Source organism: Lathamus discolor, chromosome Z, assembly GCF_037157495.1.
Source record: "Lathamus discolor isolate bLatDis1 chromosome Z, bLatDis1.hap1, whole genome shotgun sequence".
In the NCBI taxonomy this organism is placed as follows: Eukaryota; Metazoa; Chordata; class Aves; order Psittaciformes; family Psittacidae; genus Lathamus; species Lathamus discolor.
This window is the reverse complement of record NC_088909.1, coordinates 84,276,265-84,296,878: the sequence shown is the minus strand read 5'-3', so window position 1 is coordinate 84,296,878 and position 20,614 is coordinate 84,276,265. Positions and strand designations below refer to the sequence as shown.

The 20,614-nt window shown below is 41.5% G+C and overlaps 1 protein-coding gene across 1 annotated transcript in view; it reads right to left on the bottom strand.

Annotated features, from left to right (window-relative positions):
- ARHGEF28 (Rho guanine nucleotide exchange factor 28) overlaps nucleotides 1-20,614 on the bottom strand; it is a 126,076-nt gene that overhangs the window by 95,851 nt on the left and 9,611 nt on the right. Inside the window, exon 3 of the mRNA XM_065661401.1 lies at nucleotides 1,628-1,775. Within this exon, the coding sequence (XP_065517473.1) occupies nucleotides 1,628-1,775 (148 nt within the window). The remainder of the gene's footprint in view (nucleotides 1-1,627; nucleotides 1,776-20,614) is intronic.

The window sequence follows — 20,614 nt, the reverse complement described above, 5'->3', positions numbered from 1 at the left end:
ATGGAAAGAAGAGGTAACTATATCAATATGAAATCCCACAAATCAAAACCCTGAAGACTCCTGGATAAGAATTACAAAATACAAGATACTCATTACAAGAGTGGCACAGTGGCCTGCAACACAAACTCTGAATAATGTATCTATTTAACACCCATTTTGTACCTACTTGGTGTCTCCATGTAGGCCAAAACCTATAAGCTTTTAACTAATGCATGATTCATGCTCCTGGCGACTTGATTAAATGCTGTATCAACTCTCAAACTTATTAGCTGGGACCCTCAAAGTCCAAGGTAGTTTGTCTCTCAAACCTCTTAAGCACCTTGTGCATTCTTCCTCCTACTTTGTGATCTAAGTGAGGGTGGATATCATATATGTAAGAAATGCAAACTGCAACTCTCACAGGAGAGCTAATCATGACATACTACGGGTGCAAATCTAAATTCCCAAAAATATCCCTGAACGACTACAAGTATATATGCAATCTAGCAACTGCAGAAGGAAGCATGTACTTACCACATCTGCAGTTGTTTTTAAAGTGCTCTGCGTTCCCTTATGTTTAATTTGGCCACTATGAAACAACACTAACATCAGCAGGGCTATATTTTAACCTCACACTTTATTTTCATCTGTTAATGGTGTCTGCTGGGAACAGGCAGAGGATTAAGTGTTGCTTGCAGCCTCCTGTTTTTATTCGTAGCTCAGAAGCAACCATTTAACAGTGTCATTTCAGGCCTCTTCAAAAAAAAAACAAAAAACAAAAAACCCACAAAATTTTGCTGTCCTGGAACAAGCCTAGCATTGAATTTTCTCCAGTTGTAATCCATGACAATAATTTATCATTCACAGGATCAAAGGAGCCACTATGTAACAGCAGCAAACTCCCTTTTTATACTCAGCAGTTATTTTCAGACTCTAAATCCCCTTTGGAAAACAAGAAAAAATAACAAGCAGATCCTATTGCACAGGTACACCATGTCTATAGCCACCTACTCACACAAATGAAAAAGTCACAAAGCACACAATAAAGACGACAACCGAGGTTTATGTTACATCCATAAGGGGGAAAACGCCGAGGCAGAGGGCCAGCTGGGAGGCAAAACAAATCCCCCTGTTTCCATCAAGGCACCACTGGAACAGTTTCACTGACACCTCTGTACCGTGTATAACTCCAGCAGAGCTCCAAGCACCGTATGCTTCCACCACTGGGGCCTTGGAAGCTGGGCTGGCTGCTGCACCAAGGGAAGGCTCAGACAAAAACATTGTTTTTGAGGCGTTAGGATGCCTGGAGGCAAACAGTTGTGGAATAGAATTAATTCACATTGAAAATTATGCCATCCCTGAAGACTGCACTTTAATGTACACCCAACTGTGCAAGCCCAGTAACACTGTCTACACCTGATACTGTGCTGGTATCATGGTTCATTGCTATGAAGGGCAGGAACACCTATCATCACCCAAATTCAGCCTGGATCCTGTATTTCCTCCATTGGATCCTGCAATTCCTGCATTTCCTCCTTTACAGAGCCATAAACCAGAGTTGTACCAAACCATCCAATTATGCCCAGCTTTGACAGGGATGTAGGGAACAGAAAAGAGAGCAAAAATGTGAACAACAGTTAACACTCACCTGGAACAATAGACCGAAGAGCACTGTCACTAACTCGCTCTGCAAACACTACATGCCTCTTCAGGGATCCATCGTAAACAAAGTAAAACTCAGCATCCTTTGGGAGGTAAATACCTTTGTCAAATTTTGCATGTATAGTCACCTGTCCCTGGAAAATGAAAGGGCTTTCAGAAGCATACAGTAAATTTCTTACCTCCAATGTATTTCAGATGCAAATTTATTAGAACCTTTTCAACAATACTATACAGAGGCTGTGATCCAAACCACGAATCTGCAGTTTTCTACTTCCACTTAGAAAGTAACACTAGTTTTATGCTGACAAGCAAAGGTGATTTTAAAAAATGCCTTTTAAATAATGCCTTTCAACTAATTCCTTTCATCCTGACCTAAATATAACCTTTTATTTGAAATGCATTGGAAAAAGTGAGTCAGTGAACCCAAGAATATGGCTATTCAAAAACCACACTGTGTTAAAAAAAAAAACAAAACAAAACAGAAGTGCTTGAAATTATCTTAGAATTGATTTTACAAAACATAAGCACTGATATAATTCTACAACTGACTATGCTGGTTTCAAAGAATACTAGTTCCCAGATATCTGCCTGTGGGCTTCTTTATAGTAAATAGAAAGCAACCAGCCAAGAAAAATCTGTCATACAATAGCTTCACAAAGGAACAGGAAAGGGATCTGAGAAGCAGCAAACAGTAACAAATGTCTGACATGTCTGAGAGAGGAAATTTAGATGAAGTTGCATTTTCTTGGAGGACAGTGCACTCCACTGTGCCTTAACAGCTGCCACGGTTGTTGTAAGACAGAATTGCTCAAACATCTGGCAGAAATGGTGTTTTCTGGAAAACACACTACAGAAGAGTAGTACCTCAGACATTCACACTTCCAAAGGACGCCTGCCTTGCTTCTATTCGAAACAGTTACTACAGCACTGTCTCCACCAGCTCCATAAACAAGTCTAGTAAACACTAAAGCACAACTCAGCAGCACAGAAATTTCAGTGGTTGAGAACTGCAGTTATGCCCCTGACAAGCACCCAGCAGCTTCTTCCCTGTTCATTATACAGCAAACATACATTTTACTGCAGTGAGAGTCTTGCTGCACCGACACACCCCCCCCCCCCCCCCAACATAACATCTTCACCTTCCTTCCCCAAGGACATCTTTCTGGTCGCTTGTAACAATGTAAATCCTGCATTTGTTTTCCTCTTAAATACAGGCAAGTCTTTTGAACTTGTAAAGAGGCAGAGGCTAGTTTCAAGGACAAAATCGTCCTTAGGTAGGACTGTTCCTTTAAGGATAGATGTAAACAACATTAGGAGTCCAGTATCAAGAGAAAACATGCCTGGCATCCCCAGAAACTGACAATGCACCTTTTTTAAGTAGCCTAAAGTTTTGTTATAACTGCCAAGTGTTTTCTCCTATTTCTCTTTGGGTTTTGCACTGTTCTATCCAGAATATTTAAGTTTTTAATCCTTCTATGTTAGTTGTGAATAGCCCTTTCTGTCTGGATGGCTATCTGGGGGGAAGTAAAAACAGGGTAAGACCCTGATCACATTCCAGAGTCTGCTCTGGTGCGTGCCTAACTGACAGCAGCATGGTACACAGGAGTGCAGCAGAATTTCTCCCACACAGGCACTTGGGGCCACAACTCCCAAACCACCTCTGTACCCTCTGGACTCCTAAGGCTGAGGGACCATGTAGCCCACCAGCTTTTGCGTTTTCTTCGCACTATGTGAAACAAGGGAGAAATTCTGTAGCAATATTTCTGATTTCTTAAGCCTAACTCTAGGGAGGGAGGGGAGGGAAATCAAGCTCAAATTGTAGACTGCTCCTTGTCTTAAAATGTTAACTTAGAATCAGCAAGGACAGAGGAACATCCTGAACTGATCAGACTGCATAATGTACAGGGCATGAGGGAGAATTTCATAACTCCTTGTCTTATAATGGGTTAAGGAAAAAAGAATGGAAAACTCATATGCCTAGGATAGAAGTTTTTCATAATCCACTCCTTTCAACCCTCCAGAAGAAGAAATTACTGCTAACTTAACCAAAGATTTTACAGAAGGAAGGCAAATCGGCAGCTAGCTTGTATGCAGCCAAGCAATTAAGTGATTCATTTTGAGAATCCCATGTGATCCAAAAAGCGGGTTAAACCCTGTATTACTAGAGAGGATTCAAAGATAACAGAGAAAGTAACTTTCACAGGGGACTATGCTACACCTTTTTTGATGCTGCACGGGTACCACACCTGGCATCAGAAACAGTTGTTTCTCAAAGGACAAGCTCCTGTCATCATCTCCATCCTGTCTTCAGATGTTTGCATTTCATGTTGCTCAGTTCCATCAACTGCATCCTTGCTACCACTACTTAAACATGCATCAGTTTGCTGTTCAGGCCACCACAAATGCCTTCTGCTCTAGTTTCAAAGGATCTTTTTTCTTCCCATCTACTCCTCTCCAGCTGCACCCCTGGTGCAGTTATGTCATCTTCCCTTCTCACCTCCTGAAAATCTTTCACAATTGCATCCTACTACTGCTGGAGTTCATGCCTTAATTCATCCCTTCCCATCCCTCCAATATTTTGCACAACACTTGTCCTGCACAGCCATGTCCCAAGCCAGCCACCCTGCTGCCTGCCTTCTCACAGGACAACTTCTCTTCTGCCATACACCAGTTCTTCTGTTTCCCTTCACCCTCTCCTTTGAGCTACAGCCTTCACCCTGGCTTCAGATCCATGTGACAGAGCCTAGCTTAGCCTGTGTTTAATGTCTCTTCCTTTCAGAACTGTTTTCCTTTGGTGCTGAATTACATCTATTTAATGCCAGGTCTGAATGTAAAGTGATACCTCCAACAAAAGCATTCAGGATCCATATGCTGCTAAAGAAATGCAGTCATAAGACAGAAAGAAGAACCTCATACTATGTTTGATCAACCCCTCCCTACATTTGCAAAATCTTTTTTTAGAGTTCTATTGTACAATTAATATAATTATTAGATAAGTTGCATACGTAGCATACATATAATTACATCCTTACAAATACATATGAACTAATTAAAACAAAGATCTTGTAATGCAGCTAGACAGTATCACAAACAGATGTGACTCTGATGGGGATAGCTGCACTCACAATCCATTAGCTGCCAAAATACATTTGGCAGACCAGTCTTTCCCACTGTTACTATCCACTTGCACTTCCCTCCAAACACTGCTGGCAGAGGCTCATCCACTACACATGTGAAAACAAAAATACCACTGAACTCTGAGGATGCTTTTACTGCTGCCACAAAAGATGTCTGTGTATGTCTATGCACACATCAAAGGTGCTTTCCTATTCTTTTTGACAGCTGTGAAGCAAGCTGCCATGAGACAGCACTGTAATTAGCACGCTGTTCATTTCCTCTGTGTGAAGCCAACTTTGTTACCAGAACTATTTAACTATCGAATTTATTTTTTTTTTCCTTCAAACAAATATCACCTGCAGTCCATTCTAGAAAACTCGTAGGTAGAAAAATACTTGGAGAAAGTGATGCCTGCTGTGACCCTCCTCCAGACTCTGCAGCTGGAAAAGGCAAAAGGATTCATCCTGCTTCTGAGACAGACCGAAATGCAGCCTTTCAGGGTGGAGAAGGAGGAAGAGGAAATGAGGAAAAAGTCTGCCAGTTTATTTAGTTCTTTGCATTCTGTTTTCGGATGTATGACCCTGCCTTTAGCTGCATTTAGATGCAGATCACTCAAGGGCATTGACTTACCCTGCTAAGCAGCTCCGCACACAGGCAATATGCTGTTTTATTGAGAGCTGCCAATATTACAAGTACAAAAAAAACAAACCAAAACCCACCACTTAGGGTGTCCTAGGCCATATAAGAACAGCCTGGAAAGAATAATACACAAAGTGTTGAAAAATATATATATTGTAACTAAAACAAAATTTCAGTGTCATAACTCCTTTGGTCAAACAGTGGAACAGAGGTGGTCAATGCCCCAAGCCTATTGGTGTTTGAGAGTCATTTGGACAATACCCTTAATATCATGCTTTAACTTTTGGTCAGCCCTGAACGGGTCATGCAGTTGGGCTAGATGATCATTTTAAGTCTCTTCTAACTGAAATAGTCTAGTCTATTCTACTTTGGATTATTAAATTTTGTAGCAATCAGTAAGCTCAGTGTTAGAAAACCGAAACAGAGCTTCAGAAACATGTACGAACTTGATCTCTCTCCGCTTCTTTGCGCATACATAACCTAGGCAGAAACCCAGAAGCCATATATTAGCCCTGTGAGAAAAGGGCTTATTTTATTAGATTAAATTGAGGGACCATTTATATGTTTCCATTATATCTGTTCCCTGCAGAGGCATTTATTTCCTGGCTCCCTCAGGCAAGGCCAGCCCAGCCCAGGGGGCAGGTTGAAGCAGGAACTACCTGGACAGATCTTTCCTCTGCAGATAAATGAACTCAGAGAGCAACAAAAGTAGGAGCGAGTCCAGCTCCATCCTCCTCCTCCTTCCCTAGCAAGGCACACAGAAAGAAGGTAAGGGGGCTGAATCTTGCAATGACACTCTGTAATGTATCCCTCCACCAAAGCAATTCCTCTCTGCTTCACAGGGCTTTCCCAGAGGTTTTTGGGACCTGCTACTTCTCTGTAACAGGACTTTTTGGCAGAGCCTGAGTGCTGTTAATCAAAACATACATCCACTAGACTATTACAACAATTAAATACTGCAGGTAAACAGGGAAACACATTTTCTGGAGTTCCACAAGAAATTCATACTCACAGAAAGTATTTGTTCACTATCACTCTCACCATATCTGGTAAAAGCACTTCTCCAGTGATTGCTACCCCAACCAAAACACCTTCTGAAGTCTGCTGAAGAACTGTGATACAGACCTATCACTAAAGCATGAAGAGATTAAAATTACTGTTATCAGCATTTAAAAGTACACAATTAACCACCCATTCATCAATACTAAAAAGCAAACCCAACAAATCATAGAAACATTGAATAGTTAGGATTGGAAAGGACCTTAAGATCATCCAGTTCCAACCTCTTGCCCTGGGCAAGGACACCTCACACTAAACCATGTCACCCAAGGCTCTGTCCAATCTGGCCTTGAACACCACCAGGGATGGAGCATTCATAGCTTCTTTGGGCAACCCATTCCAGTGCCTCATTACCCTTACAGTAAAGAACTTCTTCCTTATATCCAATCTAATCTTCCCCTGTTTAAGTTTGAACCCGTTACCCCTTGTCCTGTCACTACAGTCCCTCATGAAGAGTCCATCCCCAGCATCCCTATAGGCCCCCTTCAGGTACTAGAAGGCTGCTATGAGGTCTCCACGCAGCCTTCTCTTCTCCAGGCTGAACAGACCCAACTTTCTCAGCCTATCTTCATACGGGAGGTGCTCCAGTCCCCTGATCATCCTCGTGGCCCCCCTCTGGACTTGTTCCAGCAGCTCCATGTCCTTTTTATGTTGAGGACACCAGAACTGCACACAATACTCCAGGTGAGGTCTCACAAGAGCAGAGTAGAGGGGCAGGATCACCTCCTTCGACCTGCTGGTCACGCTCCTTTTGATGCAGCCCAGGATACAGTTGGCTTTCTGGGCTGCGAGCGCACACTGCAGCCGGCTCATGTTTGTTTTCTCATCAACCAACACCCACAAGTCCTTCTCCACTGACTGCTCTGAATCTCTTCTCTGCCCAACCTGTAGCTGTGCCTGGGATTGCTCTGACCCAGATGTAGGACCTTGCACTTGGCATGGTCAGACTTCATAAGGTTGCATCAGCCCACCTCACAAGTGTGTTATGATATATGCACTATCTCAAATGGGGACACTGTGCTGCTACAGAGTTTGTTCTGAGCTTGTTCCAGACACTGAAGCTGGAAATACATCCCAATTGGCATGTTTCTTCTCCATCTCTAAATACAGAACTAATTTAGGCTTAACACTCATCTCCTAGGTACCAAAACCCAAACTAGGTAAGTCACACAGGTGACTCATCTTTGGAAAACCAGCCAAGCTTTCAGGCAAGTGGCCTGAAAACAGCATGGCCCCAGAGGACTTCACTGCACAAGATTCCCGACAATCCATTAGTTGGTAGGTGTCTTTTGACACCATTTTCACAAGTTCACTATTTAACAACAGTTCAACCTCTCTCCCACTCTTTCCTCTCACTAACAAGCATTTATATATCCTCACAAACTTGGAAAAAGAGCAAGTTTTAAAGTCAAAGGGCACTTACTGAGACCAGACAGCTATTACCTTACTTACGCCTGTAAATGGTGTTCAAAACAAGTACCCAACTCCACCCGACCATCACAGTGACACACAGGAATTGAAGATCCCTCAAACACCACCCAGGCCTGTAACAGCAAAAAACTTAAGGCAGCCACATCAACATGTACATCTACAAGAAGAAAATGACAGAAGAAGATGATCATGGGAGAAACCCTTGGTCCACTGAAGCCAGGAGGAGTTTTGCCAGGAATTTAATGAGAGCCAACATTATCATTGAAATCCTTGAAATAAAAGAGGCATGTGGGAGAAATGGGGGAGAAGAGGCTGCAGCTATAGCAGCATCAAGAGACACCAACTCAGCTGTAAATATATTGAACTTGTAGCTAATCAAGTACTTGGCATTTTTGATCTCTCTGGGATCCATAAAAGAAAGCATACCTTTTATTACCAGTGAAAACACTACCCTGGCACCAACGCCAAGGAGGAGATTAGGAAGGTTTGTGTTTTTAACAGGACTTATAGGTCTATGCACTCTTCCAATGCAACAAAACAGGTTTTCCTTTTGTTTCTCTAAGGCACTCAAGAGCTAGGTCAGGCACACAGGAGCAGGGTCCTGAGCCCTACACCCCCGGCAGACAGCAGCAAAGACCAGACTCCCCAAAGGCTCTGGAGGGGAGCTTCCACCTACAGCCATGCTCTGACCTTTTTCTGCACCAGCAAGCGGCTGGGGCAGGCTGCCTGTGAGGAGAAGAGGGGAAAGGAGGTAGTAAACCCTCACGGTTGAGGCACGGTGGTATCCAGGCCAGCAGAAAGGGATGATGGGCCAACTGTGCACTTCCAGTGTGCCTGATCCATACTCTGCTGCAAGTCATCCAACGCACTAATAAATAACTTCAACTTGAAGCGAGCTTCTTCCACTTTGAATTCATTTAGATAACACTATCTTCTTCACCAGCAACCTGCCCCAGCAAAACAGGTGCAATGCAAAAGGACCTTCAGTGTACTTCCAGATCCAAGCCCTCATCCTGGCTAACACTAAAAACTTCAAGAGCTTGCCCCTATCCTTGCATACACTGCCTGGATAAATCTGTTTTCCCAACAGCCTTTTACCATAAAAATAATACATTCTAAAGTAGCTAAAAATGTCCCTGTCAAACTATATAAGCAAAATAATACTTTGAGTAATAATGCTTTATCCAGCATTTTCAAGGATATTATCTTTAAATGCACTATTACAAAGAGACACCACATTTGTAATTACATACTCTAATATCTATGTGCAAAAAAGAATGGTTTCTTTGTTCCCAAAATGCAAGTCCAAACATCTCAAAGTAAATGCAAGCCCCCAAGTATTGCTAACAATAATTGGGCTTCTTTCCTGTACTTGAGTTGCCAGTAGCCACTACAATTTAACATAAATATTTCACCACTGTTCAAAAGACTAACTTCAAAAAATCTTTGTATTTTAAGGTGAATAGTTTAATTATATTGTACTTGTGCTTAGACAAGAATAGTGGCAAGTATTTTCCCTGAGCAGCCATACAGTTTTAAATACCTTTGCTGAATCTTACCTGCAACTACAAACAATCCTACACAAAAGGCACCAAGAAAGCAGTGGGGAAACTGTAAATAAACACAAAACAACCATACTCATATTATTAATAACAAGAACAAAGTTATACACACACCTAATGATGAGTGTATTTTTGTAACATCCACCAGACAGTTCTTGTCAACAGACTGCAGTAAACATTGTCAAGGATTTGTTCAAGAAAGCATGTGCCCTATTTGAATGGAATGCAATGGAATTCAAGGCTAAACACACAATGAAAGGAATAACAAAGGAAAAGAAAGGAAGTAACAAACTGAAAAACAAAATAGGAGATAAAAGCTAAACAGCTCTCTATAAGCATTAACTATCTAACTGTATAGCTAATAACTTGTTAAACAAAAATGGGGGGGTTGGAGCTCCTCAATTGAATGACTAAAGAGAAGAAGCAACTGAGTATGATTAATTTCTGTCCACAGAAATTAACAGAAAAAGCATAATTCCACATACAGACGAGGTATGTGATGAGACGGTCATATTTAGTATTACACATTGCCCAAAAGCCTACACGTAGATTTTTAGGAAAAATAAATATGCACATATGGCTGCTTTGAGAAGAGCCAGTCCTGTGCTGACTTACACTGACAAACTCCACCAGCACCCCAAGAACCTCACTCATTCACACCCAGTCAAACACCACCCTTCAGCCTCCACACCTGTGCACGAGACAATGCCTGCACACGGGAAACATGCCACAGCAGATACTCCAAATCACATCAGCTTTATGAGCCAAGTATCTGTAGGTACTTCCTCAGCATGAGGCACATTTGTGAGAAATACAGAGGAAGTACTTGCACAGACACCTCTGGGCGCAAGTAAGACGCATCTCCCCCGCATCCACTTAACGCAAGACAGCACAAGGAAGCCCAACAACTTAGCAGCTAAGGCAGCTCTTCGAAAAAAGTGTTCAGTGACATTTGCTCCCAGAATATAATCTGAAGGATGCTTCTAGCAAGGTCCCTCTTTTGATATGAAATATCAGCAAAGTCCGCACTTTGGCTTAGATGCAGTGTCTTTTTAAAAAGAAAAGTAAGTATTGGTAGAAGCTATTACCACCTTTTTGTCTGCTAAGTAGCCCAAATAAACTGGAAAAAAATCAAGCATTCTGATACACCCAAACAGATGACAAAAGTATACTCAAGGCAAAAAAGAACAAGAAGGCTGGAAAAGATCCTAAGGAGTCAACTAGCTGACCCCCATGCCTCACGGCAGGATCGACACTGCCAAATTATTCATCAAAGAGGTTTTGTCCACCCAGTTCTGAAAGCACCCCTCACTCAGTTACCTAACACACAGCACTGGGAACTTCTTCCCACCCAAAGAACTCCCTGCCTGGCCTCTCTTACCTTCCACAGCTGGTACCTACTTTGGCATTTTTAGGGCTTAACATTTTTTGGCCCTGATAACACAATAGCTGGGTGAGATGAAATGGACAGCAATGTGCCAGAGAAGGCCGCGCTAAGGAATTCGCTGCAGCCTCCATTTCTGTACAGCTGTTTTCATGCACAAGCTGAGCTCTAACCTGTCAGTGACTTCACAGCTGGATTACTTCTTCTATTTGTTTTGGAGAGAAGGAGAGATACGGGCTGTATTTCATTTTGTTGGGCTCTACAGGAGATCAGCTTTAAACCTTGTAGGTTTTCAGTTGAGCTTATTATAATACTCCTTCCTTGGTGACAAACTGAAGTACGTTTGCTGTATCTGGACTTCCTGAAACTGCATTTCCCAAAGCTACACATACTATCTCCTAACTAGCCTCAACACAAGCTCACTCTCTTCATAGACACAGGCAGAAGAACATGTTTCTTGTTGAGAACTGCAAGATCTGGCCCCAGGAAAAGGACTTAGAATCCAGCAGAATTAAAAAAAAAAAAAGAAAAAGAAAAAGAAAAAGTAGGCATCTAAGATACTGCTTATTTACTGCAAAACAAAATACAGTCCCTCTGAAATGAAGAAACCCAGTAACAGGCAATGATATATATATGTCTGCAAGTCTCTATGCTGCTCTTCACTGCTAAATTGACTCTAATGTTACTCACTTTAAAAAGAAACTTGTATTAGATGTATTGATGCATTTCACTCAGTGCACATGCAGTAAGCCCAGATGCAGGTCCCATGTCCTTATATTCTATAGCATCATCTTACCACAAAAAACTACCCTCCTCAGTCCTGTTTCGCCTGTTGCACCCCCTCACCTAACCCTCTGCTTTTTGTAGCTTCTGTCAGCTCTTCAGCCCTGCTGCAAAGCACTATCCCTGAAGAGATGTCAAGCATAAACACAGCAGGAGCTTACGGTCACCAAGTTTGCACAATCTTAGGCCACAAAAAGGCAGTCAAAAAAAGCATACTGTTGTGATGCACGTGTCATGTAGTTCTCATGCTGCACTGTTACTAGTATACAGGGTGATGGTGGAGGAAAGGAACAACTAAGGTACTGTAGGGATTAATTTACAATGGAAAATCAAAAGACATATAAACATAGTATAACAAATAATCAGCCATTTCAGAAAGGCATTTACTGCCAAGTGCAGAAGCTCAGACACTTTATATGATCACAAGTAGGTGGCTGCAGGAACTCAGCCAAGAGCGAGAAACCCCCCAGTGACTCCGCAAATCATAAAGATTAACAGAATTAAAGCATCCACTAACTTCTTCCTCAGCACAGGCTGGCAATACGAATCTTTAATTTAAATGCACAGCTGGCAGCAAGACCATTTACACATCACAAGTAACATCCAGCAACACTGACCTGAACCACCTCAGATATGGGCTCTCTCTTTGATATTTGTTGTTGATAGTGTTGGTATCTCACTAATGTGAGAGTGCACGATCAGAAGCTATGCCAGCTTTGTGCTTTTTATGCCTGCTGTATGTCAGCAGCAGGAAAAGAGACAGTACCTGATCTGGCTGCTGATGAAGAATTAATCTGGAAAAGTTTTTGAACAATCTGAACCTGAGATCAAGTTTATAGCAGATCAGTACTTCACACCACATAGCCACTATGTCATTTAACTTGTCACCAGCAGTTTTAAAGCTATATTTAATGTATCATCAAACTGTGACAACGGGTAAGGAGACAGAAACTTTTTCAGTCTCCCATATAGCAAAGTAACCAATACTTGTGAAGAATCTTCTAATTCTGCAACTAGATAAAATAAAAGAAGCCTGATGCCCTTATCAGGAAAAAAAAAGGGGGGGGGGGGGGGGGGAGAAAACTCCAGGAACAAACTTGCCAACAAAGTTTTCAAGCTGACAAGCAGGTATTCTTTATTGCGGCCCCAGGAGACACGGGGGATAGCTCTTCCTAATGTGTGTCTCCCCCACTGCTACACAAGCTGTCCTTATATAGCCACTAGGCACACATACATATTCATGAGGCTACATATGGATTATCATTTTCCAGAAAGTTCCCCGCATGAGTACCGAATTGAGGTGGTGGTCTCTGAGGGTCGCTTACTTCTTCCAACAATCTTCATCACTTCTGGCAGCCTTTGAAGCACAGGCAGTAGATGCTCATACCAGTTTAACTGGTTCGTTAGCACCAGAGCATAATAATCCTCCTATCCTCCTACTTATCAGTTAGTTTAACTGCAGCCCATCCTGGACACCTGCTGTTCCCAGATACTCCTTATCCCTGTGTCCTGTTCTTCGTTTCTCTTAAAACTATGTCAACTATAACGATTTATTTTGTACAAGAATTCTCAGTATGTTCTCCAGCTGCACTCTGTTTTTTTCTATGTATCCTGCACCTCAGTAATTTTCCATCGCTACTGTTACAAAGCCATCAAACTTCACATTACTTAAAACTGATTCTAAAGGTTTATATATGCCATTTTGTGATTTTGTGCCCCCCTTGTCTCAAATCCCCCCATTTCTGTCCTTTTGCAAATTCTTTTGCGACATTTTATATATTACCATTACTATCAAAAGTCTTTTTGAAATAATTTCCTGTTTCTACTTGGTGCTTAATTTCATTCCTTTTCCAGTCTTCATAATTTATCATAGATCATTTACAACACCAGAGGGAACATTGGGGGCAATAAAAGGGAAGAATAAAATTAAAAAAGTATCTTTGCAAGTATTACACAGTGCCAAAACATGCATTAACATTCTTGCTGATCTGTCGTTAAATATCATTCAGTGTTTTGCTGTCAATGGCAACACAATCAATGTTCATACACATAAACATACAAAGGAATTAAGAAGCTTGGGAAAGAGCTGTTCACATGCACAGGTCAGAAAAATTGTTCAGTAAGGCATATTAATAGAAAATGAGCATCCATTCTGACATGCAACTGTTAACTAAAAAAACAAAAGTTACCTCTTTCAGTTGACTTGATTTACAGTATGTCAATCAGATTAACATAGTATTCTCACGTCCTGTCTGACATCAGGACTCTGCTGCTGCAGACACTACACAAATACATGTGAGCACAAAGTCCCTGCTGAGAAAAATCCCAGTCTAAGGACTGAACAGGGAAACAAAAAATAAAGGAAAAATAATACACCATGGGAGCAAAAAATGATCCAAGTGCTGATGGACATGCTTTGAAGTACCCATTCTTTTCCTTCATACCTTTTAAAATATATCCCATTCTTCCACATTTATTTCCTCAGTCTCATTCTGGCAGCCTGTGCACCCCATTCCATGTGTTCGCATGCAAGCCACCCACAATGGACTTGACCAGGCTCCCACAAGGGTGAACAACAAAACACTCATGTCTCTCATATCTCCAGCCAGCACTGGATTAAGCCAGCAAGCATGGCTCCATGCATTAGCAAATGCACGCTGGAAACCCAACACACATTTATATTTTAAGCCACATTTCTCTTTTGTGTTTTGAAACCACTGTCTAACCAAGACAGTGGTTTCAGCCTGGCTGAACACACAGGCTGGCCTGTGATATGGCCAGCCCTACCTCAACAGCAAAGAACACGAAAGCATAGGATGAGCAAGAAGGGCTAAAAGCTGGCTCTTTCCAAAAAGTGCTGGCTAGCAAAACCTGAACACATTGCAAGAGCAAAAGATCCAAACACTGCATCCCACCATGGAAAACTCTGTCCTTTCCCACCCATCTTCCCACCTCAACTCTTCTCAGCTCTTCAGCAGGAAGGAACTGGGAAGGCACACAGCTTGGCAAGGTAAACAATCAACTGCTCACTTTGAGATCAATATATGTCCTACTGCCTCTTACTACTCATGTCATGCAAAAGCATGCTGAAATCATGCATGAGTTTGAGCTTCACTTCAGTCATTTAGAAAAAAAAAAACATTGTTGAATTATTTCTGTTAATTCTGTTTCCCAATTCTCATGCACATGAAAACCACTCATTTGTGAAGAAGGCAAAAATTACAGCTCATTTGTCCCTCTAGCTCTAATTAGGCACACAAATTAAGATATTTTTAAAAGGAAATTTGGAATTCCTTCCTGCCAAACAAGATGATTCACAACTTTTTAACTGTCTCACCAAGTGTTTTCAGAGTCCCTCTGCCTATGGACCATTTTCTAGTAGATGTGCTCAAATTATTCCTGGACATGCTGCTAGAGTACAAATAAAACCTTGTTTATTTAATCACCTCTTGCATGAGCCCCAGTGCAGAATTGAAAATTTCAGAGGCATTCAGGATTATGTGAATTTCAGAGTGCACTTTACCATTGCCTTCAGCTGGAGCAACATCAACCAACACAGAGCACTTGGGAAAGCTCTCACCTTTGAGGTAAAAACAGCCCAGGCAGCTAGAAGTTGCTAACAGAGTACCAAATTAACCCAGTCCCTGGATATGCATTAAAATCCTCTTCTTGAATTGAACTTTCTCCCACCCTTTGCCTTCTGATCTTTTCAATAGGACTTTAAATCCTGATCTGAAACTTTTGTCTTTTAATTTCCTCTGCTGCAGGGCAGCCATGCATATCCTGAAGCTTGCCTTGAAATAGTTTATGCAAATGTCCATTAAGAAACTCCAATTATTTTTCCCCTTCTATGCCACTGCTCATGAGTGGCACTGATCGTCCAACAGTACCAGGGCTAATTCAAGAGGGGAACATGAAAGCCAGCAATGGGACAAGGCAAGAAGGCCCTGGCAGCTGGCTGGACAGAGCAGCCTTGCTTCATTCTTTTGCCAGTACCTACCAGCTTATGTCTTTTCTTGTTGAATAATGAAATGAGCTTATCTGCCAACTAAAATATGTTTTAATTAATTCTGTTTCACCATGTTTTTCACCTACAGAAATACAGGTAGTTAAGCCATCCATCACTGCAGCAGGCTTTGATTTGAAGAACCTTAAAATCAGGCCAGGAATTTGCTGTTATTGTCTCCCCCCTTGGGTATGAAATAGATCCCTTATTTCACTCTCTCCTCTCAGAAGGTTCCTTACTCAGGTACCTTCTTCAGCCAAGGTGCCTATAAATAAGCAGTAGTGTTTTCAGCTGGGTTCTAGAGAATTATGCCAACTCATCCCTGAAGAATCACAACACTGCAGATTAAGAAGAAGATGCTAATGAACATGGTTGAACCCCAAGTGTTTGACCAAAAGCTCCTGGAGGGAGGATATATCCTTTGAACAAATAACAAAAGATCAAAAGCACTTTGAAAATGTTCCTTAATGACAGAAGGAAATAAAAGAGCATGGATCCAAGGGATAATTAACTGAGGTTGTTAATACAAACATACTTTTGTAGAGATAACCTACAGGTATATTACATGTGATAAAAAAGCCTGCCAGACTCTGATACACACCAGCATTTAATTCCCAATTTCCATTCCTACTTTCAGAGAGTCAGCCTCTTGGGCCTGTGGTTACTGTGGAGGCAGCAGGGAAGCTACACTGTCATCTCAACTTGCTCGGAGCAAGTCTGCCTGAAAGGCCAGCCAAAGCCATGGAGCTGACCTCACTCCTCCTCTGCTGCTCCCAACGCTGAGCTCCAGCAGTGTAATGGTGAAAGGAAATGTTGGTGTAGATGGGGCCCAGGTCTGCACTTGCATATTCATATGAACTAGCATATGAATTCAGGACACACTGCCTCAAATGCTCCAAACCCTCATGGAAACAGCCACTGGCCTACATCCCACTTCACTGAAGGACAAGTGGGTGACCATCAAGACATGGTTCCTCTGGCTCCCACTTAACCTTCGAGGGGAGATGGCTGTGAATGCAGACTTGATGCACCTCCTCCCTCTCTCTGTCTCCACCCAATGTGGCTGCACTCCTTTGTTTGGAACTGTAAATAAGATGGGATGCACCTCTCCTGATGGAATGTGCCATGAGCAAGCTGCATTAGAAGTAGCTAACTTATCATCACTTAGACCACTTACTGTCAAAGCAAAGCAAACTACCTCTCACAAAAATGTTCTTCTTACAGACATCTTTAACTTCTATACAGTTTACAGAAGAAGGATGCTGCCCCATCTCACCATCCTAGGATAGGATCTGAAAAATCTGGAGTGCATCACACCTTTGTTACGTTTTAGGCATGTTACTGCACTTACATCACTTCAGACCTTCTTTGAAAATGAAGCTAAATATCTAACTACAAAAGAGCATTGAAGAACAGCGCACTACAGAGATCACCAGGCACTGACATTATTACAGTGACAGAACACATAAGCTCCTAAACTAGAGAGCATTAAGCCAGTATCACATCACGTGGAGCAAATCAGCAATAAAAACAAACAAATAGTCAGTCAAGCAAAGAACTGGCATGACCAAGCAAGCTCCATAAAGACCCCTAAGAGGAAATATGCTGGACAGAAAAAAAACTGGGGAAACAGAAACCCTAGAAAATTTAGCATGCTTGGCACTCTGCAGACCCAGCCCAGGCAAAGACCACTGCCTATCTTGCTCAAGACAGAGCAGTCTCCAGGCATTTGGATGCTCTGTGGCTGTAAGCAACCTGGTGCTACATCCTACTTTCAGCCCTCCCTGACCCAGTCATATGAAAACCTGCTGAACCCTCACTGTCTGTAGGAATACTTCAATACATTGTTATTAAACAGTGAATACGTAAGCACCCTTCCCTCTTGGCACCTACACTTCACCAAAGAATCTTTAACAGGTTCAAGAAACAAAACCCAACCGCAAACAAGAACAAACCAGCAGAGATATTTAAGAGTGAGCGACTTGGTCTAGCAGGAAAACAGAGAAGTTAATTAAGCTTTGACCTCGAGCACTTTCAGCTAACTCCAGTGGCTGTAGGCAGGAGCATGGGAAACCTTCAGTGCATTTTGAGAACAGTAAGCAATATACAGTACAGGACAAAGCGGAAGTTTTATTTTCCAGGACATCTTGAGTCTTGAAGCTGAGAGTCCATGTTTCTACCTCTTCCCAGAGAATTAGCATCCAAATACTCCTTAAAAAAGATAGAATCCACATATAACCTTCAGGATCGTCTCCTTTGGACATTTGGACATGAGGCCCCCCTGATGTCTGCACGGAACTGCTGTAGATACCCTATGCAGTGCAGCATCCCTTTATTTGCCATGGGAAACAATCATCCGCTCTCAGCAGAGAATAATTTACAAACTTCCGAGATCACTTATTTTCTGTTCTTGAGAGCTGACTACTCCCACAGTATGTTTGCCCCATGGCAGTAAGACATTTCTTTGACAATGTCAAAGATCAATGTTGGTCATCAATAACATTACTTTAAACCAAACAAACAAACAAAAAAAACCAAACAAAAAACCAGTCACCTACAATTAAATAAGAAGGAAGGTTTTTCCATGAGAAAGATTTGCTTTTCCACACTGGGAACTGCTTGCAATAGGAGAAAGAACTTCCACACATACATTTTTTTAACATCTGAAAAGTGCTTCATCAAGTATTTCGCTTTTTATCTTTCACAGATGGCCTTTTTTCTGTCTACAATGAAACCAGTGATTGCCTGAAGACAACATGGTCTTATTCCATATAGTGTGTTTAGTACACTACGAAATGAAAAGACTCAGCTTGCTGCTCTAATTATGGTTTTAAAAGCATAATTTAGGAGGGGAAAAGCAATTTAAATTCAAGTTCTATTTACTTAAACAATGCATTGCTAGCAGTGAAAGAAAAGACAACATGTATGATGTTTCAGTTTATGCTTGGTTAGTCAATCCTGAAAATTACACTGGTTTAAAAGGAAAAAATTTATGATGTCATTAATAGCATTTTGCTGTCTAGAAGCCCGAAACAGGCTCCTCAAATTAACTGAAAAGCGTGTGCTTCAGATATTTAATTTTCTGTTTCATTAGCATTTATTTTTTAAACCATGACATTTTATGTGTGTTGTGATTATATTCGAATGTATTGCTGCCACAAAAATTACATCTAAAGAGAAATGTATCAAAATAATGCATTTCTGAAATGGAGTAATTTCATAGAGTATCTTTAAATTATATTTCACAAAAATTGTATTACCCAGCAAGGTCCTTGAGCTTTCTGAATGCATTCTCTCTTACCCAACAAAAAGAAACAGCCGTCACTCAACCAACCAGGTTATGCATACTATTATAGATTTGCAAAGAAATTCAGTACTGACAAAGCATGGAAGTTTGAAGTAACAGCACTGTGTGGATGCATCTTCCATCTGAGTAACAACTGCTCACATACAGCAAGCCAACAAAGTGCTTTGCATATAATCTTTAAAATGTGTATTATAAACACAGAATTGCAGTTATTCTCAGATAATCTGACAGGAAGGACAAGCGTCTCAAACAGGTATTCTTGGAATAAAGAGTGTAAAATCCAGTTGATATAAATGCTAACTGTGTTTAAATACAGTTTGAAAACATCCTAATTTTGGGCCCAGCATATAGATCTCTCAAAGAACAGAAGTCTATGCTTTCATAGAGGCTGCAAAGAATGGGTTACTTCCTACCTTTTGACCACTTCCACTTTTCTTGTGGAAAATAATGCTATAACTGTATGCTGACATTTTTTAAGTTGCATGGGAACAGCATGCAATCGCCATGACATGGTATTCTACAGTTCCACTGTGCCCTTTAAAAGTCTCAGGAATACATCAGAAAAATACCCAAATTCACTGCAGTGCAAATATTCGTCATGTTCCCTCAGTCTTCCCAAGAGATGCTTTCTCTATCCCTGCTTACGCATGAACAATCAAGAGATTTTAGACAAGCTCAGCAAGCCAGAGAACTGCTTAATGGAAACTGTTTAAGGAACTGCACAAAGAAACGACTTTCACATGTAATATAAAGGCTGATTTGATTGTGTTCCCCCGCAAAGTCATGCAAATAAAGCAGGAGCAGTTGGAAGAGTTTCCAGAACTGATTAAGTAATTGGACCGAACTAAGAGAAAAGAAATGCCTTGACTCGAGGGCTTTTTCAAGATGAACAGACCTCTTTGATCTTCCCAGATGCACTGAGAAGTATTCAGATTAGGAGCAATATTGTGAGGGACAAGCCTGTAAAGCTGCAACTCTTTCAGACACTAACTCAACAGAACAACTACAAGTTTCAGACGGGCATTGAGAGACAAGCTTGAATCTTTCTCAGTCACCTTAGGGTGTCCACTTAGCCCCTTTCGAAGCCCTGAAAGTTTTACATACCCTCATTCCCACATACACACACTCACCTGCACAATATTTAGGAGGCTGTTAAAAAATTACTACAGCTCCAGTTTTCTGGGAAACTCACTCCAGGTCATCCTGCTACAAGTCTCTGGAGGTCCATATTCCATCACTATCCATAGTTTGAGCAGGTCACTGAAGACCCGGAAGAGAAACACCACCTCCACTTGTTCCCCCCTCGAGAAAACATGTTGGTAACTGCCTAACTGCAATCCAAATAACTCTCATCAGGTTGCTAGCAAGTTACAAGACCGCTCTTGGATTTACTCACCTAGGTTGGTGAGAGGCTGCGGACCACGACTATCAAGTTACCAAATCTCAGGTCCAATGCACAGCTTTGCTTGCTCAAAGCTTAGGGTGAATGTTCCCGACTAAAATCACATTCTCATATCCATCAGTCCACAAGTAATTTATACACCCATGCTCTCTCTGTCTCCCTCTGATGAGTCTCTAGTAAGAGATGTATCACTATTTGTCCCAAAATGCACAAGTTTGTACCATGCTCTTATTAACTGGAGTAAATAAAAGGCAAGAAAATTCAATATTACTATGTAATAACT